Source organism: Vulpes lagopus, chromosome 10, assembly GCF_018345385.1.
Source record: "Vulpes lagopus strain Blue_001 chromosome 10, ASM1834538v1, whole genome shotgun sequence".
In the NCBI taxonomy this organism is placed as follows: domain Eukaryota; kingdom Metazoa; phylum Chordata; class Mammalia; order Carnivora; family Canidae; genus Vulpes; species Vulpes lagopus.
In genome coordinates this window covers 97085702-97112108 of record NC_054833.1, presented here as the reverse complement: position 1 = coordinate 97112108, position 26407 = coordinate 97085702, and the positions used below count along the sequence as shown (strand labels likewise).

The following is a 26407-nucleotide window of genomic DNA, read 5'->3' as shown; positions in this document are numbered from 1 at the left end:
GGGGAGAAATAGGTGGACTGGGTGCTTTCAGAGCCCTTGTCTTTATCTCTAGGGCCAGAGGCACTAAGCCCACTACTGGAAACCCCATCCACAAGAGGAGTGGGTTGGCTGCTGTCTATAGGGACTGACGAAGACTTGGAAGATCAGAGTTCAGGATGTTGGACACGCTGCTTCCAGACAAGGTTACACTTCTTGCTATAACATTTTGCTGAGTAGCTGAACATCTGCTGGGGTTGGGGCAAAGGGACAGAATAAACCATCCTACAGCAGAGGTTCCTGCAAGAGTCTTGAATTTGCTCTGTTTGAGATGCACAGTCAACCCAACAGGCCATTTCTGGTGCCAGGAAACCTGGGGAAGGGACCAAATTCTTTATTCAGAAGGAGCAGCTCCAGTGAGAGCGCTTTTGTTACAACATGACTAAAGAATTAATTGAGGAGCATTCATTCCCTTGACAACATTTTGGAAGGCACTTTCAGCTTCAAGTTGTTCGGAGAAGTTTATACCGGTAGATTGTAAATTATGGAGGCGCCAGAAGCAAGAAGGCGGCTTGAAGCTGCTGGAGAGGCGCTCAGCACATCCTTTCTGAAAGGGAGCTCATGGGGCTATGTTGAGGCTGTTTTTGTTTCTGTTTTTCTCTACCCCCACTATCTCCTTTCCCAAAAAGAAAAAAACAAAACCCTGTTTCTTAACCTTCATTTCATGCTTTGGTTTGAACTACTTTGAAAGGATGAATATGAACACAATAATATATTCATATAAATTCTTACTTTTCCGTTGAGTTTATTCAGGAGTTCCACTTGCTCTGCCTTTGAAAAGGCATAAGCCCTCCTTCTGACTCTCTACATTGGCAACGAGGGAATAGAAGGTGAATAGAAATACGGAAGTTCTGTAGTTCTTCGTGCCATTTGTATGCTGCAGCGAAAAAGAACCAGAGGAGCCAGTTTTCAGTTAAAGAACCCTTGTCAGAAGTGCCCCCAAATCAGAGGGCCAGCGCTTGAGAGGACCATGTTCATGGGGTCTTCAAAGGGCACAGAAGGAGCCTCTTTTAAATAGCATCTGAAAATGCATTCTGAGTAGAAAATCTGGAACTGTCTTGACAGGTTGTGGCATGAATATCTGTCTTTTATGTGCGTTTCCAGAAGGTCAGGGTGTGACCAGAGTGAGGGCTCAGGCTTGTTTCATTCTAGAGGAATTTTTTGCTTCACAAGTTTGCTGCATCATGATTCTGCCTTTGAACTCATCTTAAAACTTTAACATGCATTTTCAAACCTTGTCTTCTAAGAGGTAAATTTTATTGACTGCTTTATTTGCAAAATTACAAGAACCAGATTTAAATATTAAGATTTTTTTTTTTTACACAAAAATAATCACAAAAGATCACACAAGAGTTATTTTTATGTCACCCTAAATTCTAGTTCTGGACAGCGTACTTGTCATCCGGAAGGACCCGTCACTTATGGTTCATCTTTCCCTCTCCTTTCTTACAGTTCAATATCATGCCCTAATCATCCTTTTTAATAGCCAGTTGTTATTACATCATGTTGCTGTGTGATGCAACTTGCTTCATCATTCCCCTTTGACATTTTAATATCCAGTTCTTTTTTCTTTTTCTTTTTTAAAGATTTTATTTATTTATTCATGAGGCACACAGAGAGGAGAGAGAGAGAGAGAGGCAGGGACATAGGCAGAGGGAGAAGCCGGCTCCATGCATGGAGCCCGATGTGGAACTTGATCCCAGACCCTGGGATCATGCCCTGAGCCAAAGGCAGATGCTCAACTGCTGAGCCACCCAGGTGTCCATAGACTGGATTTTTAAATGTTGTATGCTTTCTACTATAAAAATATTTAGAGCAGGGTTTGGCAAAGTTTTTCTGTACAGAGTCGAATATTTTAGGCTTTTCAGGCCACAGGGGGCCTCTGACACATAGTCTTCTTGGTTTTTGTTTTAACAACCTTTTAAAAATATAAAAACCATTTTTAGCTCAAAGACCCTACAGAAACAGGCAGTAGGTTGTAGTTTGTTGACCATTGACCCTAGAGTATTAATTTTTTTTAAGTTCAGACATAGAAACTATAACCCTGAAGATCATCTTTATTTTTTTAAAGATTTATTTATTTATTATTCATAGAGACACAGAGAGAGAGAGAGAGGCAGAGACACAGGCAGAGGGAGAAGGGGAGAAGCAGGCTCCATGCAGGGAGCCTGACGCAGGACTTGATCCTGGGCCTCCCAAGATCACACCCTGGGCCAAAGGCAGGCACCAAACCACTGAGCCACCCAGGGATCCCCTGAAGATCATCTTTAAAGCCACTTAAATCATGTAACGATGACTTGTAGGCCAGCTTTGAGTAGAACAGAGATCCACAGTCAAGACTGATTCTCCCTGGCCCACCCTCCCATCTTCTCCTCTTTCTTCTAGGATGTTCTATTGCATATCTTCTTCCTTCTATATTTTTAATTTTTCCCTTCTCTTCTGGCTCCTTCCCTTGGCACAGAGACATGCTTGAGTCTCTTCCAGTGCCTGGTACATGGGAGATATACAAATGTCCAGATGCATCTCTGCATCCTCTGCTAACAAGCACATGATTCTTTTTTAAATTGTTATTATTTGTTTAAGTAGGTTCCATGCCCAGCATGGAGCCCAACCTGGGACTTGAACTCATGACCCCAGGATCAAGACCTGAGATCAATCAAGAGTCAGACACTTGGGCAGCCTGGGTGGCTCAGTGGTTTGGTGCCTGCCTTTGGTCCAGGGCGTGATCCTGGAGACCCGGGATCGAGCCCCATGTTGGGCTCCCTGCATGGAGCCTGCTTCTCCCTCTGCTTGTGTCTCTGCCTCTCTCTCTCTCTCTCTCTCTCTCTCTCTCTCTCTCTCTCTGTGTGTGTGTGTGTGTGTGTCTCATGAACGAATAAATAAAATCTTAAAAAAAAAAAAAAAAGACACTTAACCAACTGAGCCATTCAGGCACCCCAAAAGCACATAATTCTTTATATAAGGGTCTTTATCTTGTCCATGGTCTCACCTGTTTTTTTCCTTCTCTTGTCTCCTGTCTTATCACTCCATTAAAACTGCTCTTAAAAATTGCTAAATAGAATGACCAAATCTAGTGAAAACTTGAAAGTGTTTATCTGACTCGGCCTGTCTGCTCTATTTATCACTCTTGGTCATTTTCTTGACACTTGGTCTCTGCAGGCTCCTGTGACCCCTCTTGTCCCATTTCCCCTACAGTCAGCTTTTCTGGCTCTCCTCCCTTTTTCTCACTATACGTGATGTGGCACAAGGTCTGTCCTCCCCCTCCACTCTCTCATAATATCATCTACTCCGGAGATGCCGCCACCTTGGCCTCTCCTGAGCACCAGGCCAGCTCCCTTCCCCAAGGTGGGCAGTCCTCCCTTCACCTCGCTGGTCAGATTCCCTGGGAGAAACTGGAAGTCCTTAGGGATGCACCCCCACACATACATCTAAATGACACATCTCAGATCTCCACAACCTGTCTCTGCTTCACCATTACTGCTGCTCACATTCCAGCCACTGTAGTTCCAGAAGGTGACAGAACTGGTCTGTCTGTCTCCATGCTCGATCCCCATCAGTCTTCCACACTTGCTGCTGCTGCCACAGTGATGCTTCTAGAAGGTAATTAGATAATGCATAAAGCTAATGTCTTCCGAGATGAGGTTGATGCAGGTACTGGAGCAGGAAAAATACACCATGAGCCTAGAGTATTTGTGCCAGAAAGTAAGGAGGTGCCCAAAAGACGAGAGAGCCAACGTGAAAGAACTCTCAGTGCCCAAGGCTGTGGCAATTTGAGCAAGGAAATGAATATCAATAACATTGGATTATATACCATAGAACAGAACACATATCCACATGTGTAGGCATGAGTAAGTGAATTGAGTGGGTGAATAAATAAATGAGGAAAAGGGATAGCTTTTTTTTTTTCAGTTTTATAAAAAAATTTTTGGGAGAGAATGTGCATGCACAAGCTGGGGCAGAGAGGGACAGAGGGAGAGAGAGAAAATCTTAAGCAAACTCCACACCCAGCATAGAGCCCAATGGGCTTGATCTCACGACCCTGAGATCATAACCTGAACTGAAACCAAGAGTTGGACGCCTAATTGACCGAGCCACCCAGGCGCTCTGAGATAGCTCTTCCTTACTGAAGAATTTCCATTAATAAATGTAGATGGAATAAAAGAATAGAAAATCATTATTTGAGCACCATAATAATAATTATTACAGGCAAGATCTACCAGTGGATACTAAAATCAGTGGGCAAGAGTTTGGGGAGAGAAAGGATATTTGGATATTCTCAAATTATCTCCTCCAATAGATTTAACAAAGGGAAACTTTGGAACTTTAACTTCTTAATAGGAACTTTAACTTCTTAATGGAGAAACCCAGCAGACACCATCATAGCCAAGTGGCCAAGGTTAACATCCTTTTCATCAACATCACAACATGCTGCACAGGACATGATACCACTTTTGTAGGGTTTCTGCCAAAAATGTGTAACCTCAGTCTAATCATAAGAAATTAAACTAAACTTGAGGGACATTGTACAAAGTAATTGACCACAACTCACCAAAGAATCAAGGCCTTAAAAGGTGAAGATTTGAAGGACTGTCATGAGTTGGAGAAAATCATCAACTGAAGTTTGGAATCCCAGATTGGACCACAGAACAGAGAGAAGACATTAAGGGGAAAACTGGTGAAATCTGAATAAAGTCCATAATTTATTTAATAGTATTATACCAATAAATATTTAGTTCTTAGTATTGATAGGTATACTAAGATGATTTAAGATATCAACATTAGTGAAAGCCAGATGAGGGGGATATAGGAACTCTATGATTAAAAACTTTTCTGTAAGCCTAAAATTATTTCAAAATAAAAAGTTTTAAGTAATTCCTCACGTATAGCTCCATCTCCCTCAAGGGGAAGTCCAGATCTGTGTGTTTGCATAGGTCCTCCAGGAGCTGGCTCGCCCCTGTCCTCCTTCCCCATGTGCTACTCTCTCCAGCCATGCTCAGCTGATTGTCCCCGTCATTCCTTGAGTGCCACAATACTTACTTTACTGCCTTTGCTGTCCTCGCTTCTCAGTGTGAAATGCTCAGCCGAGGTCCTATTCAGGTCCACTTCTGTGAAGCCTTCTCTGACCAGTCTCCTTGGAGAACTATTTTGCCTCCATGGTACTTAGCACAGCACCTGCTCCACAGTCTTTACAGTGATTCACTTGTCCTGCCCCCTTGGTGTCTTTTTGTGTCTCCTGTGACTGTTCCTCTGTCTGCCTTTATCTTTCTTGGTATTGGCACGTTTGGTGGGTGAACACTTAATTTGGTAGGTTGTTCCTCAACTTGGGTTTGTTTGATTTCTTTTTTCTTTCTTTCTTTCTTTCTTTCTTTCTTTCTTTCTTTCTTTCTTTCTTTCTTTCTTTCTTTTTATTTATTTATTTATTTATTTATTTATTTATTTATTTATTTATTTATTTATGATAGTCACAGAGAGAGAGAGGCAGAGACATAGGCAGAGGGAGAAGCAGGCTCCATGCACTGGGAGCCCGACATGGGATTCGATCCCGGGTCTCCAGGATTGCGCCCTGGGCCAAAGGCAGGCGCCAAACCGCTGCGCCACCCAGGGATCCCTGATTTCTTAAATTTAGACTGAGGTTATGCATTTGTGGCGAGAAGACCACAGGAGTGACGTGGCACCCCTCTCTCCATGTACCGTGTCAGGCGCCATGATGTTGGTTTGTCCCAGCTTTAGATAACATTAGTTGATCACATGGTTAAAGATGGTGTCCACTGGTTTAATCCACTGTTTTTCTCTTTGTAATTAAGAATTATGGGGCTAATTAGAAATGACAAATACCCATCATTTGCTTCAATGTGGATGCAACTGGAGGGTATTATGCTGAGTGAAATAAGTCAATCGTAGAAAGACAAACATTATATGGTCTCATTCATTTGAGGAATATAAGAAATAGTGAAAGGGAATAAAGGGGAAAGGAGAGAAAATGAGTGAAAATATCAGTGAAGATGACAGAACATGAGAGACTCCTAACTCTGGGAAACAAACAAGGGGTAGTGGAAGGGTAGGTGGGCAGGGGGATGGGGTGACTGGGTGAAGGGCACTGAGGGGGGCACTTGACGGGATGAGCACTGGGTGATAGGCTATATGTTGGCAAATTGAACTCCAATTTATTTTTTTTTATTTTTTTTTTATTTTTTAATTTTTTTTTTTTTTATTTATGATAGTCATACAGAGAGAGAGAGAGAGGCAGAGACATAGGCAGAGGGAGAAGCAGGCTCCATGCACCGGGAGCCTGATGTGGGATTCGATCCCGGGTCTCCAGGATCGCGCCCTGGGCCAAAGGCAGGCGCCAAACCGCTGCGCCACCCCGGGATCCCCTGAACTCCAATTTAAAAAAAAAAAAAAGAATTATGGGGCTATACTTTGAGATCATGAAAGTATTCCATGCCTCATCAACTTTTGCCAGTTCTAGCATCCACTTGTGCTTTGTAACTCAGTCACTCCTTCTGTTAGTTATTAGACTCCTGAGTCTCAGGCTTATGCAGTTGGGTAGAGAATAGCACCGCGTCCTAAGATGGGGGACAGCCTGGGGGAGAAATAGGCTTTCAGCAGGCTAGGAAAGAGATTTCTTGTGGGACATAATGCTAGAGGCTTCAGACTTGTAGAAATAACTTGTGGCATTTCATTTTACTGATCCAAAGCCCATGGTTACAAGTGATGGTTCATCAGTCCCTTGAGATCAGGGCCCACCAACTAGTTGAGATCTGATTTCTGAATCTGTACCTGGTACTTGATGCTCTGCCTGGAACAGTGGAGGGACTTATAGCAAGGTCACTGGCCTAGGGCTATAGTTTTTATGGGTTTGGTCACACTTCGTCTCTCTCCCTTCAGAGATCATGTGCCTCTGCAGGTGTAAGTGATGTCACTTAAAGCTGTGCATGTCCACAGTCCCTGTGATGTGCTGTGTGTTACCACCCCCCCGCCCCATCCCCCAAACGCACACACTGCGGGTTTTCTCAAGCTGTCCTCCTGCTGAAGGTAGTTCACACTTTGCATGTTCTCTTTCTGAAAACATTATCTCCCTTTAGATAAATTTTTCCTTTGTTCAGATCACATGCCTCAGAGGCATACACTTTCTGTTCTCATATTTCTTCCAGATATTGATGTAATTGAACATGGTAACTCAGAGCAGTCTAAATAGGAACACTGTATTTCATCTTCAGAGTGGATGATGTGCCATCAGAAGGAAAATGGAAAATGTTTTTATAACTCCTTGTGTGCTGCCTGGTCGGTGGGGGAGCAGGGAGGTTGTCAGGAATGGCCAGGGCCTCTTCAGACTTGTTCCTACATCCTCTATGGTGAGCTGGTTCTGCTTCAGCTTCATTACTGTGGGGCATCTTGGTAGCATGACACCTGAACAGTAAACTCTTGCTTTTCCAGAAATTTTTCCTAATCTTTGCATTTTTCCACTCAGTGCACTAGTGATGGTGAACAGAGAGCGATGAAGCAGAGATGGGGTACTGGCCAGTTAGGCAGGTTTATTCACAGACCACGAACCTTCCCTACAGCCAACCTTAAAGTCCAGTTTACTGTTTTGTTTGTTTTGTTTTGTTTTTGTTTTTGTTTTTTAGATTTTATTTATTTGAGAGGGAGTTCATGAGAGAGAGAGAGAGTGCACACACACGTGCTCAAGCTGGGGCAGGGGGAGAAGGAGAAGTAGACTCCCGGCTGACCAGGGAGCCTGATGCAGGGCTTTATCCCAGGACTCCAGGATTATGACCTGAGCCAAAGGCAGATTTTTAACCAACTGAGCCACCCAGCCACCCTGAGTCTAGTTTACATTTGCCCTCAGCACAAAGGCAGGTAATGGCACCATGGACATTCAAATAGCTTTGCAGCAGGGGAACATTCAGTACTTGAAATTGCTGAATACAGCACACGTGGATTGGGTGCTGGGGGAAGCATCACCTCCCTCAGTGTGGGCGAACCAGGGAGATGCAGTGTGGAAAAGCTCACAACTGTTCAGCTGGTCAGTAATACCATCTGCACAGTTGTGCTTGTTTTGTTTCAGTAACTGGCGTTGCAGTGGTGAAATTCATCATTCCCCCAGCCTGGCTGTATGCTGCTACTAACTTAAGTCCATACGTATTTGTCAAGTGCCTGTTTGGTACCAGGCTCTTCATGAGGTATGGAGGTAGAATGGTAAACAAGACAAAGCCCCATTGTCATGGATATGGACATTAAATAGATGTAGTTTATGAGATGGTGATAAATTCTATGAAGAAAAATAAAGCAGGGAAGGAGGTAGAGATGTCATCTTATTTTTTTTTAAGATTTTTTTATTTATTCATAAGAGACACAGAGAGAGAGAGGCAGAGACATAGGCAGAGGGAAAAGCGGGCTCCCTGCAGGAAGCCCGATGCAGGACTCTATCCCAGGACCCTGCGATCATGACCTGAGCCAAAGGCAGACGCTCAACCACTGAGCCACCCAAGTGCCCCTAGAGGTGTCATTTTAGATAGTGTGGTACTTGGGCTGCTCTTTAGAGCAGAGACTAGGAGTAAAGTATTAAACCATGTGATGAGGGGAGGTGGAGGGCAATGGTAATATTCCAGGGGTGAGGGAATGTGTCATGATAAGCTGGAATGCTTTTTAAATGTACACAGTCTTGGAACCTGACTCATTTGGTCTAGGAGGGTACCCAGGGATCTGCTTTTCTCTCAAGAGTTTGCCGCCAGGTTCAGGCGGTACTCTTAAAACCTATTCAAATTATGAATCATTGCAGGATGTGTGTGAGGCAGAAAGTTTTGATGGTAAGGAAGTGAAAACTAATTCGTCTAGGTAAGAATAGCTGGAGGCTGGAAGTGAAGAAAAAGGAATGGAGGGAGAGTGAAGGAAATAATGAAGGAGAAGTAGTATGGAAGCTCCATTAGCATGCCACCCCAGTAGTGAGGCTCCCCTCCTAGAAATCGTAATAGGAGGAATGCAGCCCTGTCCCAGCTCTGCATTTTCTTTCCTTTACCCACCTCCCACTTGGTAATCCTGGCCCTAGGTGTGCAGTGTTAAGCTGGTGGCAGTTCCTGGCTGGGTCCACAGCAATCATACCCCTGCTTTCCTGTGGTTTCCTCTCCTCATTGCTCCCTGACTTTGATCCTGTAGGAAGAGCATCTTAGTGGCTGCTCGTGAGCCTTTGTTGGCCCCAGTGCAGGGGTTGAGGAGGGACTCACCTAGCAGTCTGTGGCATCTGGTGCATATCTCCCCAGGGGAGTCTGGGGGCTCCATGGGCCTCCCTCTGGGATCCCTGCTCCTGTCTCAGATACCCATGTAAATGCTTCTCTTTCACATAGGTGGCATTCTTGTGTGGCAGGAACCATGGGAAAGCTGGGTTCCTGTCCCCCTCCCCCCCAAAAAGAATAGGCCATAAAAAGCCTTGTCATGGGATGGTGCCTTCTGTTGACGGAAATATTACTTGCAAATTTATATTTCACTAAGCTGATTGGGGAGGGTTCACAGCAAGAGTGACCTTTCAGTTCAGGTACAGAGATGAGGCCCCACAGATGCGTCACCTCCCACGTAATCAGCGCCCCCACCAGAGTGGGACATTTGTTACAGATGATGGACCTACACTGACAGATCACTGTCACCCAGAGCCCGTAGCTTACATTAGTGTTCACTCTGGGTCATACACATTCTGTAAATTTAGGCAAATGTATGATGTAGGTAAGTTTAGGCAAAAGTATGATGACAGGTCTCCATCACTGCAGTGTCATACAGAGTAGTTTCACTGCCCCAACTATCCATTTTTGATATAGTTTTTAGGAGCTCATGAAGATGAAAGAGGAGGGGAGGAGCATCTGTAAAACAGATTCCCATCCCCACCCCCACTTCCCTACCCCACCCCTGCTCTGGGAACATGAATTAGGGGTTTGGCTTAAGTGGGCAAATGTAGTGATGAACCTAAGCCCCTCTGCACACATCTCAAAGAGCCTGCTGTCAGTAGCTACATAGTTTGAGGCGACATGAATCATTTAAAACCATATGAGTAATGCCCATGAATCACCCCAGAATTTCTCTAAATCTTGACTTAAACATTACATTCTCTTGCATTCTATTTGAGTGCATTTCCTTGCTTTTATTGGAGAGGAGCTTTTGCATCAGAGAGGAAGAAAAGTCACTTAAATGTATTCTCTGTCAGTGTTACATCACATCCCATTCAATGATGTCTAAGATGGTTCTTGGAAGAGTAGAATCAGTCCTGGCTACCTGAGCAATTTGACACATTGAATTTTCTCAGCAATTGGAAGCCAGTGAGAAAAGAACTATTTATAACCCAGCAGTTTACTTTGGCTCTGTTATACTCATTTAAAAGTTGTAGGCCTCTTTCAGGGATGTAAAATTTTGAATAATACCAGCTTCTTTATTAGCTACTGGCCAACAACATGTTGTTGTTTTACAAAATCTCTTTCAGTGTTGCCAAGAATAAGAAAATTGATTTTGTTTCACATCTGTTCAACTTTAATAGGACAGAAAATAAATGCTTGCCCAGAGGATAGGTGATTGGAAGAAAAATAAACTTGCACTGCATATTCCACAGAAGTTGTGTTATAAATCCTAGATCACTGATTAAGTTGGTGGGACTTCACCCTCTAGGACTCCACAGGACGCCTCTAGAGTCAAGTCTCTGTGCTAACTCATTGGTCTGTTTCAGCAGTTTTGTCCAAAAATGTTTAGGGGTGAGAGAGTTCTCAAATCACCTTACTAACCTCTTCTTTTTACAAATGAGAAAATGGGCACAGAGGGGAAATGTCTTGCCCTAGAAACAAAACTGGGGAAGAATGCAACTGGCATGGATATTTATATCTGAACACCTGAGGCCCAATTTTATAATACTCTCAATTATTTCTAGTTTTTCAGCATATGATAAAATTCTCAAAATGGTATTTTAAGACTACTGCATTTTCCAAGAGAGAGTTTATAAGTTGACATCACATGATAATAAAAACAAGGATACTGTGACTTCCAGTAAATTTACATATGACCCTATAGCTTCCTAGGGGAAAGATGAACACAGAAAGGAACGGTTGATTTACCTCCTGTTTTTTTTACGGGCTAACTTTCAAAACAGAGCTGTCAGTTATTAACACTTTGGGTTAGCTTGCCTGCTTGCTTGCTTTTTCTTTCTTTCTTTCTTTTTAATTTGTTAACTCATTCAGTCCAGCTCACTGAATTCTCTAGCAAAGGAAGGAAAAATGATGTGCAAGATGAGAAAATTCCAGATATAAAGGGGAAAGCTATGGAGAAAATGTGTTGGGCTCGAGAGTGAGGACAGTTCATTGGTGGATCTTGGGCAAATTAAGTTATTTCCTGAAGGAAAAAAATGAAAGACAGAATGCAACAAAAGCTAAAAGGACCAAGAGACTTAGCTGGGGAATCAGAAAAAAAAAGTGAAGACAAAAGGAGGGAGAATAAGACACAGTGGAGGTTACTGAGTTGGGAAAGGATGGCAGGTCTCCAAGAAATGGGAGAATAAGAGAAATGGGAGGTAACAGAATGATGGTAGGCTCTAAAGCAAGACTGTTTCAAAATAAATTTGAGTGACGTGACTCTTACCAACTAGGATTGGAAGGGACTCAATCAGCTTTCACTGTATTCTTGACAGATGGGTGGTCTGGTCATCCAGCCTACTGGGACATCACCTGCACACTGCTGATGGTTAGATAGCAATCTGCCACAATATAAGTGTATGTGTGGCAGTTAAGAGTTTAGACACTTGTAGCAATTTGACAAAGTAATTTTATGCTTATTGAATGAGATGATAAGACAATCAGGGCCTGCATTTCTTTTTTTTTTTTTAAATAGTTTTTTTTTTTAATTTTTATTTATTTATGATAGTCACAGAGAGAGAGAGAGAGGCAGAGACACAGGCAGAGGGAGAAGCAGGCTCCATGCACCGGGAGCCTGACGTGGGATTCGATCCTGGGACTCCAGGATCGCGCCCTGGGCCAAAGGCAGGCGCCAAACAGCTGCGCCACCCAGGGATCCCAGGGCCTGCATTTCATGTGTCTTTTTTATTTCATTTTTCTAATAATCCATTTTTTAATTGAGGTATAATTGACATAACGTTGTATTAGCTTCAGGTATATAACATAATGATTCTGTATTTGTTTACATTATAAAACAATCACCACAGTTAGTCTAGTTAACCTGTCATCTGATATAGTTATAAAACTTCTTTTCTTGTGATGAGAATTTGTAAGATGTACTCTCTTCGCAGCTTTTAAATACACACTACAATATTATTAACTGTAGTCACCATCTGGTACATTATATCCCCATTATATTTTTACTACATTTTAAAAAATACTCATGTGGGATGGATTACAAGTACCAAACATATCATGGGTGATTTGGGAAGCATCAATTAACCCCTTGCTACTCTGAGTTGGTCTGGAGACCAGCAGCATCTGTGCTGCCTGAGACTTTGTTACACATGCAGAAACACAGGCCACACTGAGACTGAGTCAAGACCCCTAGATGATCCCTATGAACATTAGAGTTTGAGAAAGCCCATGCTTTCGTCCTTTCAGCATTGGACATGTGAGACTATAAAAGTTCTTCCTCCTACTGCTTCTGGTTCTGTTTCACTATACCTGAGGTCATGCAGGAAAAAAACCATGTGACAGTGCTTGAGATATTTAAAGACCACTATCGATTCAAACGCTTATTTTACAAATAAGTGTTGAACATCTATTCTCTGTGAGCCACTGGGCTACACTATAGGGTTACTATGATAAAGAGGACTCTGGCCTCAAGGAACTTAACAGTTAAATAAGGGAGTTAGGAAATGGGATATATACTTAAATGCCACAATAAAAACAGAATTTGACAAACCCATAATATAAAGTGTTTGGGAAATCTGTAGCAGAGAAATTATTTTTACCTACATGGAGGTAAGGGTGGAGGTGCAGCCTGTGGCAGGGTGGAGCGATAAAGAATAACTTTGTGTGGAACTGGCATGTAAGCCATTCTTTACAAGATGGGTAGGAATGGAGTGTGCACAGATGGTACCAGGAAAGATCAGAAGCAGGATAGGAAGAGGGAAAAGTTTGGGGGCAGGTGTAGGGATCTGAATTTAAACCGTACTTTTAAGTTTTATAATTTAGGCTTCAGATGTTTAGAGACTTGATGATACAGTGATTGATTTTTCATGGGCTTTGAAAAAGGTCTGGTTTTAGAGAAGTCTGAAACGGTCCATACTTATATTCAGGCATCTTTTTTCTGTCCTCTTAGCCATCTCTCACTGAGAGAGAAAACTTTACTCTTAATTATAAAAACATAAGACAGTATAGTCAACTTCCAAAAAAATGGCAGTGAGCCAGTCACATGGTTGAAAACTGAAAAGGGACAGACAGACAGCTAGGAAAGGTCTACTTGTAGTTCTGCCCCTAGTCTAGAAGGCTCCTCCTCCTACCATCCACAGCACGCACAGGCAGGCACAGCCAGCTCTTGTGTGAACATGGATTACTTTAAAACAGGAACAGCGCCAGTTCTAGGTTGAGGCTCTTCCACCTGATTATGTTCTGGAGTTACAGCCTTAAAATAGTTAGCAACTTTCTCAGTCTGGGTCTTGTCTGGATTAAAAAGTCTACACAGTAACTTCAGCAAAGAAAGCTTAATATAAAGAATTATAAACTACAACAAGAGATTTGGAGTAATGAGAGATCAGCTAGTAAGAAGAAAGGAAAACTTAAAAATACAGGAATAGCCCAAGCAGCCACCACCGTGGGCTGAGCTCCAGATGTTTTGGACAGGGCACAGCCACACTCCCTGCATGGCAGGGAAATGGCACAGCTGGAACTTGCCAGAAGTCTTTCCCCTCGGGTGCCTGGGAAAACTGTTCATAAGAAGTGTCAAAACTGCCTGAGGGAATTCCAGGGGAGACTGCAGTGGGCTGCTGGTGGCTGGCTGAGCACTGTAGGAGCTCCATGCTGGAAAGATTGGCTGCCTTATAGGAGCCTTCCAAGCTGCTAGACCAGAACCAAGAAGCACTGTCTTTCCAGCACTCCCTACTGAAAAGCTTAACATCATACCAGTTGACAAAAGAAAATTATTTAAAAGGCTCAGATCTGTTTTCACAGAGCATGCAAAAAGGAAGAATCAGTGATTGAGAAATACAAATAGTTATGACATCCTAAGTGAAAAATACCATGTGTGCTGCCAGAAAGACCACAGTGCATTTCAGACTTGGTCTTAGTCTTAGCACTTACATGATTTTTCTCTCTTGGTCGGGAATTAATAAAAAATTTTTTTCTTCACTTATTAAAAGTGTCAAGCATATAGATAAACCCTGGAATGCAGCAAGCAGAAATGAAGTATCTTTCGAGTAAAACTATTTAGTTCAATAGGAACTGTAGAGGCAGGAATAGCAGACATGAAATAAGGAAAGAAACAAGGTCAGGCAACACCCTTTTTGAACTTGGCCACAGTAATTTCTTGCAAGATACATCCACAAAGGCAAAAGAAACAAAAGCAAAAATGAACTATTGGGACTTCATCAAGATAAGAAGCTTTTCCACAGCAAAGGATACAGTCAACAAAACTAAAAGACAACCTACAGATTGGGAGAAGATATTTGCAAATGACATATCAGATAAAGGGCTAGTTTCCAAAATCTATAAAGAACTTATTAAACTCAACACCAAAGAAACAAACAATCCAATCATGAAATGGGCAAAAGACATGAAGAGAAATCTCACAGAGGAAGACATGGACATGGCCAACATGCACATGAAAAAATGCTCTGCATCACTTGCCATCAGGGAAATACAAATCAAAACCACAATGAGATACCACCTCACACCAGTGAGAATGGGGAGAATTAACAAGGCAGGAAACAACAAATGTTGGAGAGGATGTGGAGAAAAGGGAACCCTCTTACACTGTTGGTGGGAATGTGAACTGGTGCAGCCACTCTGGAAAACTGTGTGGAGGTTCCTCAAAGAGTTAAAAATAGACCTGCCCTACGACCCAGCAGTTGCACTGTTGGGGATTTACCCCAAAGACTCAGATGCAAAGAAACGCCGGGACACCTGCACCCCGATGTTTCTAGCAGCAATGTCCACAATAACCAAACTGTGGAAGGAGCCTCGGTGTCCATCGAAAGATGAATGGATAAAGAAGATGTGGTCTATGTATACAATGGAATATTACTCAGCCATTAGAAACGACAAATACCCACCATTTGCTTCAACGTGGATGGAACTGGAGGGTATTATGCTGAGTGAAATAAGTCAATCGTAAAAGGACAAACAGTGTATGTTCTCATTCATTTGGGGAATATAAATGATAGTGAAAGGGAATATAAGGGAAGGGAGAAGAAATGTGTGGGAAATATCAGGAAGGGAGACAGAACATAAAGACTCCTAACTCTGGGAAATGAACTAGGGGTGGTGGAAGGGGAGGAGGGCGGGGGGTGGGAGGGAATGGGTGACGGGCACTGAGGGGGACACTTGACGGGATGAGCACTGGGTGTTTTTCTGTATGTTGGTAAATTGAACACCAATAAAAATTAATTTATTAAAAAAAAAAAAGAAAGAAAGAAACAAGGTTGTCTAAGTATCTTCTTCCTACCTCCAGAAACATTATCCCATCAGTTTCATCTTTGGAGTCTCCCAAGGCCTCTTACTGGCAGCAGGATGGACTGGCTTTCTTCTGCTTATAGATAGCTGCTGTCCTAGGTCCATTCTGCACCCTTCCCTGCATTGACTTCACTTCTTTCCTATGTTGGAACGTGTCTTTTCATTCCTGAAATCTTCCTCTTTCTTGATGTACGCCTTTGTTTTGGGGGGGCACATTTTGTAGCAGCACATTGAGAAAGGTTGCATGGGAGATTGTTTTGAGACCATGTATGGCTGAAAATATCTGTTGGATCCTAACATTTGATTGGTAGTTTGGCTGGTTATAAAAATGTAGGTTGGAGGGACACCTGGGTGGCTCAGTGGTTGAGTATCTGCCTTTGGTTCAGGGCATGATCCTGGAGACCCAGGATCGGGTCCTGCATCGGGTCCTGCATCGGGCTCCCTGCATGGAGCCTGTTTCTCTTCCCTCTGCCTGTGTCTCTGCCTCTACTGTGTGTCTCTCGTAAATAAATAAATAAAATGTTTTTTAAAAAAATCTAGGTTGGAAAGAATTTTTCTTCAGAAGTTTGAAGTCCTGTGCTCTTGGGGCAGCCCTACATCCATAGCTTTAGATCTTTCCCTTTAGGGCTGATTACATCCTCCAAAGAGTCTTCCAGTTTCTTGCCTGGAGAATATAGGTCTGGCTTTCAACATGTAAGAAGAGCAGAACTGAGGGGGAAAAATTGACGGTCTCAGCATCCAGTGTGTAAACACTATATTTGCTCTGTTTTTGGTACCATACACCCATCCTCAAATGTGCCTGATTATCCTCCTGTGACCTACCCTCTGTTTTTGACTCTTCAGGATGTCAATCCGTTATCTTGCACTAGAGCTAGGTGGGGAGGGCCTTACAGGGAGTCACGTATATATGTGGAGGCAGGACCTGGGAATTCAGCTCCTTACTACCACTGGTCAACCTGTGTCTTTTTGGCTCATCTCTCACCCTCCTTCCGCAGCTGCCTGATTTGACCAATTCTCAACCGTGAGGGCGTTGGGGGTGGGGCGGTTCTTAAGTGCAATTTAGATTGTGTATTAGCTTTAGTCAGTGCTAAGTTACAAATATCTTTCAGATCTTGGGTAAGACCAATTCTTAAGACACAAAAAACATTCACCATGAAAAATCATTCTTCAAATTACTCATTGCCTTAAACAAATGTGCCAAGTCTGCCAAAGATTTAATACCAAGAATATGACAAAGAACTCATACACCTCCATATGAAGATAACTCAATTTTAAAAAATGAAAAACAGATTTGAACTTAGCATGTGTTTCACAGAAGAGGAAACACATGTGACCGTAGACATGAAGAGATGTTTGACACTTGTATGTCAGGGCAGTGCACACAACCACAAGGAGAGTGGTTTTGTGGGTACAGTAATATCAAGAAGCAAAGGAAAATCAAATAGGATTTAGGATGATAATTACTTCAGATGGGGAAAAGCAGAGAGATGAATAGTGAGAGGGTATGTTTGGGTAGAAGCAGGTTCTTTGTCAACTTCCTAGCTTTTGTTTTGGGTGGGAGGTTCGTGGGGTCCTTGTTACAGTACTGGAAATAGATAATGAAATACTTTAAAAAAATAAGCCTAACAGAGCTAGACTCCCAAGGTGAAGTAGAGATCCTTGCTTAGGTGGCTCTTAGTTCTATGGTTGTCTGTTTTGTTTTTTAAGAAGTAGTATTCGGAATCCTGGAACAAGTGTTTTGTAGTCAGAAGTTATAAGTTATATATATATATATATATATATAAACTAACTACATTTCCTAGGCCGGGTTCATATGCTGATAAATATCTACCTTGTGCTGAGTTTTAGTGCATAAATATTTATAGCTATTTCTGTTCTTTCATAGAAATTTTACATTTTTTTCCCTTTCTTAGGACAAAATTAAACTATAATCCTCCAAAAGATGATGGATCAACCTATAAGATTGAACTTGAAGGGATATCGGTAATGGTTATGAGAGAGATCCTGGATTACATCTTCAGTGGGCAGGTATGATGAGACACACAGGGAGGAAGACGAAGTAGAGGCCTCTCAAGCTCAGGGTGAGGGTCTCCTTCATCCATTCTATGATCCAGCAACACCGTCCTCTTCATCTGTCATTGTCTGCGTGATGTATATCTCCTGCTGGGAATGGCACCCAACTGTTCTTCCAGGGCTCTGCTCTTAAAAGAAAAGCTGACTGAGTAAAATCTTAACCCAGTCCCAATTTTTGTATTTATCATTCCAAGCTCCACCTTCCATCATGAGATAGAAAGGAACTGGGATCTCCTTTCATAGCTGTCTCTAAACCTTAATTCCCATCTTGCTCTGTACCCCATAGCTTGGAAAGGGGAGCTTCCTTGGGCAGAGGGAATTGTTTTATAGGAAAAAAAAAAAGAGTTTGAGATTCGCGCATATGACAGGCACCTGCATTGTATTTGTGATGCCTGGGTACTGTTGCTTCAGTAGGACCATTATCCCTGTTGCATCCCATTCTTGCTGATGTCCCTTTACTCTCTGTGCCCACTTATTTTGCTGGGGATTTAATGAAACCCAGGGAAGAAGGTGATAAATAATGAGACTTTATTTTTCTTTGCCATCCTCAAGCCCCCAACCCCTGATTTTATGATTTAAAGTATAACATGAGGGCTCTTAAGAATAATCTTAGGTTGAACCAGAACTAGCTTTTTAACAGGAAGAGGTTATTATATCTTACATGTGGTGATGTGAGAATGCATTTTATCTTTACTCTTTTTGAGAGCTTCTTTCCTGTTCTCTCCCTTATTCCTTCCTCATCTTACTTTGCCTTTCTCATTTGTGAGAGCCTCATCCTACATGTTTTCTAAGTATCCTAAATGTACTGCTTGCCTTCTCTGGATACATTCATTCAGTCAACTTTGGTGATTGTCATTCTTTTTGAAGTTTTTGGGTTAATTTCATGACACTATTCCTTCCTTTTCTCTGAACACTAGGTGGTGGGGGATGCATGTAGGTTATATGTATGATTGTTAAAAATGAATGCATTTAGATTAATTTTGGGACAGTCCTTAAAATACTGAAGATACTCAGAAGCATCAGGAAACTAGACTGGGGACCAATCCTCGTATCTAACTTTTAAAATCAGTTCAGCAGCAGCTATAACAAGTTGTAAGCCAGTAATTGCATATTCCTGTTCAGGCTTGGATTTGAATCTTGAAACCTTATTTACAGGTTGACTTCTGTGTTTTGTTCCCAATTTAAATTAATTACGGTTTAAGAAAAGAAAAATAAACAAAAAAAATTAATTATGGTTTAAAACCATAGTTGCAACATAAGTTATAACAAACTCCTTATCTGGCAGTTTAGTTTTATCAGGATGGAATGTAGTGATTTTCTCACATGCCTGTACCTGACTGGTGTACGGCTATCACTGTTTTGTGGCTGAATTTAATATGTCAAGTAAACAGGAAATTTTTTCTTACTTGTGACTTACTCGACACACTTCTTTCCACAGTTTTGTTGCTCAGTTTATAAGGTGATTGACAGTCATACATTTTTTTTTCTATATCTGTGGTACACAATGTATAAAATGTGGCAAAATGTTTCTTGCTGTACTGTACCCTGGAACCTCTCCTTCACATTTTCAAGTGTAGGACAACTGCCCATTCTTTGGGAAAGAAGAGTCTGACCGTTGTGATTGTGGTAATATTTTAGAGGCTTGTTTCTTTAAATTGCCTTAGTGTTGCATGCAAAAACTGAAGTGGGTGGATGAAGAAGCATCAGAAGATTAAAGAAAAGTGAAGTTCATAACGATAAACAAGAAATCTTACCTTAGGAGTTCCTTCCAGAAAGTAGATTTGAGACCAGAGTGTACGTGTTGCACTGAATGCAGTTTGGCATTTGGAATGAGGTCCTTGGGCAGCATGGCCCTCCCTTCTCCAAGGGGCTGATGTGTTTCTGGCAGGCCATCTGGCAAAAGATGGAACGTGGTATATATCTAGAGGCAAGATTTGCCACAGTTCCAGTGCTAGTATTTAAAGAACTCCCTTCAGTTTACCACAGAAAGGAGAACTTTCCACCTCCTAAGCATCTCAGCCACTTAGGCCTAGAAGTAAGCAATATGAACAGTGCACCCAGGAAGGGTTCATGATAGTTAATGTTGGTAAAGCAAGGAAAGTGCTGGGAAAACTCAACCGGCCATATTCTGTTCACATCGTTTGAAGATTCGCCGGTGCCCTCAAACTCCTTTTGAAAAAGATGACCTAGGTTGGACTGTGTGAAATTGCCAATATTTGATCATCTTTGACCTACAAAAGTGGAACTTTCATGTAGTTCCACCTAATAGGTTAGCAGTTTGGGCTTTAATACATATATTGAAATGTAAAGTATTTGTGATACTCCTACAGATCCGGCTGAATGAAGATACAATCCAAGATGTTGTACAGGCAGCAGACTTGCTCCTGCTGACGGATCTTAAAACTCTGTGCTGTGAGTTTTTGGAAGGGTGCATCGCCGCTGAGAACTGCATTGGCATCCGCGACTTTGCACTCCACTACTGCCTGCATCATGTCCATTACCTTGCCACAGAATACCTGGAGACTCATTTCCGAGATGTCAGCAGCACAGAAGAATTCTTAGAACTCAGTCCTCAGAAGCTTAAAGAAGTGATTTCTCTCGAGAAGTTAAATGTTGGCAACGAAAGATATGTGTTTGAAGCAGTAATTCGATGGATAGCACATGATACAGAACTAAGAAAGGTACCTGTGGTTTATAACATGGTCTGACTTTGCCTTTTTACTTACTTATTCCATTCATTCCTTCATTTATTTAGTCAAAAGTATAGATGTTCTGTCTCTCCCCTTCAACTTGAAAGACTTACAAAGTTGTGATTTAAAAGATGTCTGGGGGCACCCGGCTGGCTCAGTCGATTGGCCTCCAACTCTTGATTTTGGCCCAGGTCATGATCTCAGGGTCATGAGATCAAGCCCTGCATCAGGCCCCACCCTCCAGACTTGGGATTCTCTCTCTCTCCTCTCTCTGCCCCTCCCCCTACGTGATGTCTCTTTTTCTCTCTCTCTCTGTCAAATAATAAAATCTCTTAAGAAAATAAAAGATGTCTGTGGTACATCTTTGCATAGTATCATTGAAGTGGTTGTTTTTTTCAGACCAGACTATAAAAGCTCATGTAACTCATAGCAATAAAAATATTAATACTTGTAAGGAACATAATATTGTTTGTGCATTGCCTTTAGTGGGAAAATTAATTTCAAGCTTGAGGTGGGGATTATAGAAATTCAGTGTCTCCACTGTCTTGTTCAGCATCCATCCCTGTATCATTACTGGTGACCCATGCAGGAACTCTGATATAGGCAGCAGAGTGGGAGGGGGCACACACCGCTCTGGCAGAGGAGTGAGGGGAGTGGACCTCAGGAACCTCTGTGGTATGGGCTGTCCCGGGAGTGATTGATACCACTCAGCACAAAGCAGGAGATCACTCTGTAATGTGGCAATGCAATTCCAGATGGGAAGGTTGTGGGAGCAACAACTGGGAAGGAAGAGTCTCAGAATTATCAGCCTTTAGAGCCAAACTGTTACTACAGTGTGGGAGGGGCAAAATCACAGACCTTTAAGTCTGGTATTTATAGACACCAGCTTCAACTACTATATTCAAAATAAGGTTTTAGAGTAGTTTTAAAATGTATAATTGCATTGTTAATCATTCTCAGCAGCTGTTGATGTAGGTTTTAGTGAATATCTTGTAACTTTTAAAATTGTATCAGCCTATTTAGGAACTATGAACTACTGTAATAGAGATGGAAACTGTTAGATCTGTAATGATATAGAAATATACACTCCCATATGATAGTAGTCTTGGCATAGTTAGCACAGCTAGCATTGGTTTTCCACGTTCATTGGGTAGATAAGGAAAGAGGATAAGAGAGTTCTGGATTCACTGCTACTCATAGAGACCACTGTCACTAGCTGTCTCTTCCTTTCTTCTAGGGATGAGATTGCCAGGGAAACAAGAGGTAGTTCTTCACCCTTTGATTAATCTGAACTTCATGCCTTAAGACCTCTTGGCTTTTGCCACTCAGGATATGGAATAGTATACCTTAAAATAACCATTCCAAAACCAAGAAAAGCTAGTCCCTAAGGACTTTGACCTCATGTATGTAGTATGCTGTATTCCATTATTTCAAATTTAATGACTGATCCTGAAAGGTACATAATTCATATTATATGTGTTAGATATTTTTTAACAATAATATTTGAAGAAATACATAGTACTCAGGATTCTTCTGAACTTTGGCTTTTCTGTATTTTTCTTGTAATGTTAATGTTGATCCATTTTGATTATCTGTTCTACATAGCTATTACTACATATAATGTCCCCATGAATGTGATTTAACGCCCAGCACATCCAGCTCTGTGAAATAAGGCCACTGCAGCGGAGTTCCAAGGTTTCCTATTGCTAAGGTGACCCTTTAGGGTGTAAAGAAAGCTGCTTGAAGCTTTTCCATGATACATCAAATATAAATCTGATTATTTTTTAAGTTAAATTTGTATTTATCGAGGCTATGGGGAAGTAGAAAGGGCCAGTAAGGCATATTCAAGCAGTACTGGCATTTGTGACTTGCCCACTGATAATCTGTTAACAATTTTAGCTTTCCATGAGTCAGAAAATGTGTGTTCTAAGAACTGTGTGCTATGTCCTACATTTTTTTCTCCCATCCTTCCAACCCTCTTGTGCAGGTCCACATGAAGGACGTGATGTCAGCACTGTGGGTTTCAGGGTTAGATTCCAGCTACTTACGGGAACAGATGCTCAATGAACCATTAGTACGAGAAATTGTCAGAGAGTGCAACAACATACCACTGAGCCAGCCACAGCAAGGGGAGGCCATGCTGGCAAACTTCAAGCCCCGGGGCTACTCTGAGTGCATTGTGACTGTTGGTGGAGAAGAAAGAGTGTAAGTATGGATGTGAATCGTTTCAAAAGTCATAAAAGGGAAGAGCTATTTCCGTGTAAACAGGAATTCGTGGTATTTTTTGGTATCTAAGCATAATAGCAATAGATTTTTTAAAAAAGTGTTTTAAACATTTTTAGAGCAGTAAAACTAGTCATAGTTATTATGAGCAAAACTATATAAAACACATTAACTGCTAATCAATTATTTATTTCCTTAGTTCACGGAAACCAACAGCAGCGATGCGATGTATGTGCCCTCTTTATGACCCTAATAGGCAGCTTTGGATTGAACTGGCCCCTTTAAGCATGCCAAGAATTAACCACGGAGTTCTCTCAGCAGGTACCATTCTGTGGTCAATTTTACTTAAACACAAGATCGAGTAATATGTAATTTTAGGGTTGTACAGAATGACTCGAAACCTTTTTAGAGATTGGATTTTAATTTTAAGAAATAATATTATCTCTATGATGACATCTTCTGTGTGGCTCTAGCTTTCAGGACTTTGTGAGGAGAGGAATGTCTTCTGCTGGTCTTTATTGTTCCTGAATCTTTAATATGTAGCTATTTTTAAGACTTTAGTAGAGGAGCATTTTACTTGATGACTTAACTGATAGAACAGTATTCAGTGACTCTTACGACCTGTTAGCTGTATGGCCACACCTAGAACACAGAATTCCTTTGAGCCTTGATAATCCCTTTCTGAAATTCATGCAATTTAAACTAACTGTATGAGAAATAGAAGTGTTATGTAAAAGCAGACATTTCATGTGAGACTTTAGAAAATACTACTTACATTAGCAATTTCTTCAGGTTATTTTACTACAGAAAGTTGTTTCACTTGACCTTCACAAGTAGGAAGCAACTCCACATCAGCCAAAGCTCTCACTCAAGAAGGTGATAGAAAAGGTTGTACTTGCTGCCTTCTGACTGCTGCCTTTCTCTTCACCTTGCTGTCTTGTTTTGGGTTCACCCACAAGTGCTGTTTCACTAAACTCTAATTATTATCAGTAGTCTTCTAACTATTATCAATAGTCTTCCTGGAATCCTTTATATTTTATAGTCTCTGCTTGCCCACTAATGTTATTTTAAAGATTTTGAAAGCTATACCATACCATTCCATATTATAGAAATGGCTGAAGCTATACTGTAGTACAGAAATGGAATCATTTTATTGGTTCCAAGATTGTTGAAGTTATTGTCAGTAATAAACGGGATGCAGTTGTGTAGCCGACAGAATGTGAGTCTGATTTCCTTGTTCTCTCTTCTCAGAATTAGCTTTCTTACATTTTATTTCCATAATATGTGCATTTATTCATAATTTCCACATGCACACACCTACCACAATGGTTCCTGTGTCACAGATTTTCCAAGATTTCCTACAGGAGTTGGTACTTTAGAAACATTGAACAGTGAGGATGGGGTTGTGTCCAATTGTAGTGAGTTGAAACTGTGACATGACCTAGTGGTTCCTACTTATCCTGCCTGTACTGTGTTTCTTGCTTTCCTGCCTTTTTTTTTCAATTGATGGACTTTTTTTTTTTTTTTTTTTTTGGTTATTCACTTTGTTCTCTCTTACAGGTTAGAAGTTATCCTTTGTATTCCTTTGAAAGTCATAGTGGATACCATAGCCTGTATTCTTAAGTTACAAAAGCCTAAGTGCATTTCTACTCTTTTTCATGTTTCACAGGCTTGCAGCATTAAAATGTATGACTATTTATGAATAAGTATCTGCATATGAACATGTTTTATTCATCTGTGTTTTGAATATGTATATATCTATAGAGTGTTTAGATTTACCCACACATTCACCAGTTTCTTTGTTTTTCCTTCTTATTCCTCAGACCTTCCATCTCTTATTTTCCTTCTCTCTGAGGTCTATGTTTTTGAATTTCCTTTATTCTGGGTCTATTGGTAGCAAACACTTTGATTTCTTTGTTTAACAATGTCATTGTTTTGCCTTCATTCTTAAAGGATACCTGTGCTAGATACAGAATTGTAGGGCATCCTGACTCTGGCTTGGCCTTTCCTCAAATCTGGAAAATTCTTACTCATTTTTACATCTTCAGATATTGCCTCTGCTCTGTTGTCCTCTCTCCTCCTGCCTTCATTTTGTTTTGTTTTCCATGTTTTTGCCTCTCCATGTTTTGCCTTCTTGATGGTTTCTTTTTTTGGATGGATTTACCCTCCATTTAATGAATTCTCTTTGTGACAGATCTGCCATTAAACCCATCTATTGAATTTTTTAAATTTTATGTTTTTTTCTTTTTTTATTCCTAGAGATTCTCTTTAAATCTTTTTCAGATCTCCTGTGGCACTTCTGCAGTTCCTTTTTCCAAGAGTTCTCTAAAAATTTGTCTTTCGGGGGCACCTGGGTGGCTCAGTTCAGTTAAGTATCTGTCTTCAGCTCAGGTCATGATCTCACAGTCCAGGGATTGAGCCCCACATTGGGCTCCCTGCTCAGTTATGAATCTGCTTCTCCTTCTGCCTTTGCCCCTCCTCCCCACTCGTGCTCTCTCTCAGTATCTCTGTCTCTCTCTCTCAATGTCTCACTCAAATAAATAAAATCTTTAAAAAAAATTTTTCTTTCAGTAAACATAGTAAGCATTGTTATTTTATCATCTCTTTGGTTAGTCCAGTGCTTGAAATTTGAAGTCAGTGCAAGACTGCTTCCTATTGTCTGCTGTTGCCAGTTCTTCTTCATAGAGTCTAGTTTCTGTGTCCTAATATCTTTGGCTGGGTATTGATCATTTTATTAAAAATTATTGGGATCCCTGGGTGGCACAGCGGTTTGGCGCCTGCCTTTGGCCCAGGGCGCGATCCTGGAGACCCGGGATCGAATCCCACGTCGGGCTCCCGGTGCATGGAGCCTGCTTCTCCCTCTGCCTATGTCTCTGCCTTTCTCTCTCTTTCTGATGACTATCATAGATAAATAAAAATTTAAAAAAAAATAAAAATAAAAATAAAAAATAAAAATTATTTGTATGAATAATTTGATACTTTAAAATCTTAGAATATTAAAATCTAAAGATTAGATAAAAATACTTTCTTCCACACAGGTTTTATATTTGTTTCTTCCAGTTGCCTATAAACACTGAAAATTTGGAATTGAATTACTGTAAATCAAATTCAAACCTTGAGGGTCTCCTCGACAAGGAAGGAAATTTAAATCTAGGTGTTCTGGTTCCTGTTGAACTTTGGAGAGGCTCTGCTACCAGAAGTCACACTTCCTGTGGGCCTGGGGTTTTGATTTTTGTTCCTCTCATGCCCTCAAAAGGTGGGAAGGTTGGAAATTATAAGAAAGTTTGGAAATCTCCCAGATTGGCAAATGTACGTAGAGCAAAATGGTTTCCATGGGTGGTAACCTCTCCGGCTCACTCTTTTCCTTTCAGCTTTATCATATTGCCCTGTTGGCTTCTTCTCTTTTAAGATTATTTTATTTCAAAATGTTTTGTCCTACAGTTTAGCTGTTTTGCACAAGAGTTGGTACAAATAACCTACCTAATCCACCATGACCTAAAATAAGAAGTGCAACAGTGACTCTTAGATCCTGTTTTGAATTTGAAGCACATAAAGGTGCCCTGGACCTGAGCACTCCTGGGTCTTGAATGAACAGATGTGGGCTGTGGATCAGAAGTTGTTTGAGAATCACAGGGAGAATAGAAATAGATGGAGCTGCTTGGTCTGTGTGGGTAGTGCCAATCTTGGTTGTACACTGTAGGGTAGTAGGAATCCACTCAGATGTGGAGTGATGTAAAATGGCCAGAGTGA

At 41.3% G+C, this 26407-nt stretch overlaps 1 protein-coding gene across 3 annotated transcripts in view; it reads left to right on the top strand.

Moving 5' to 3' along the window:
- The window catches only part of GAN (gigaxonin), a 63126-nt gene that overhangs the window by 11915 nt on the left and 24804 nt on the right, over positions 1-26407 (top strand). For 2 of the 3 annotated variants that reach the window (XM_041770049.1, XM_041770050.1), the window contains 4 exons: positions 17585-17699; positions 20075-20425; positions 22422-22639; positions 22857-22978. In XM_041770049.1, the coding sequence (XP_041625983.1) occupies positions 17585-17699; positions 20075-20425; positions 22422-22639; positions 22857-22978 (806 nt within the window). The remainder of the gene's footprint in view (positions 1-17584; positions 17700-20074; positions 20426-22421; positions 22640-22856; positions 22979-26407) is intronic. The other variant, XM_041770051.1, reaches the window with a different exon arrangement.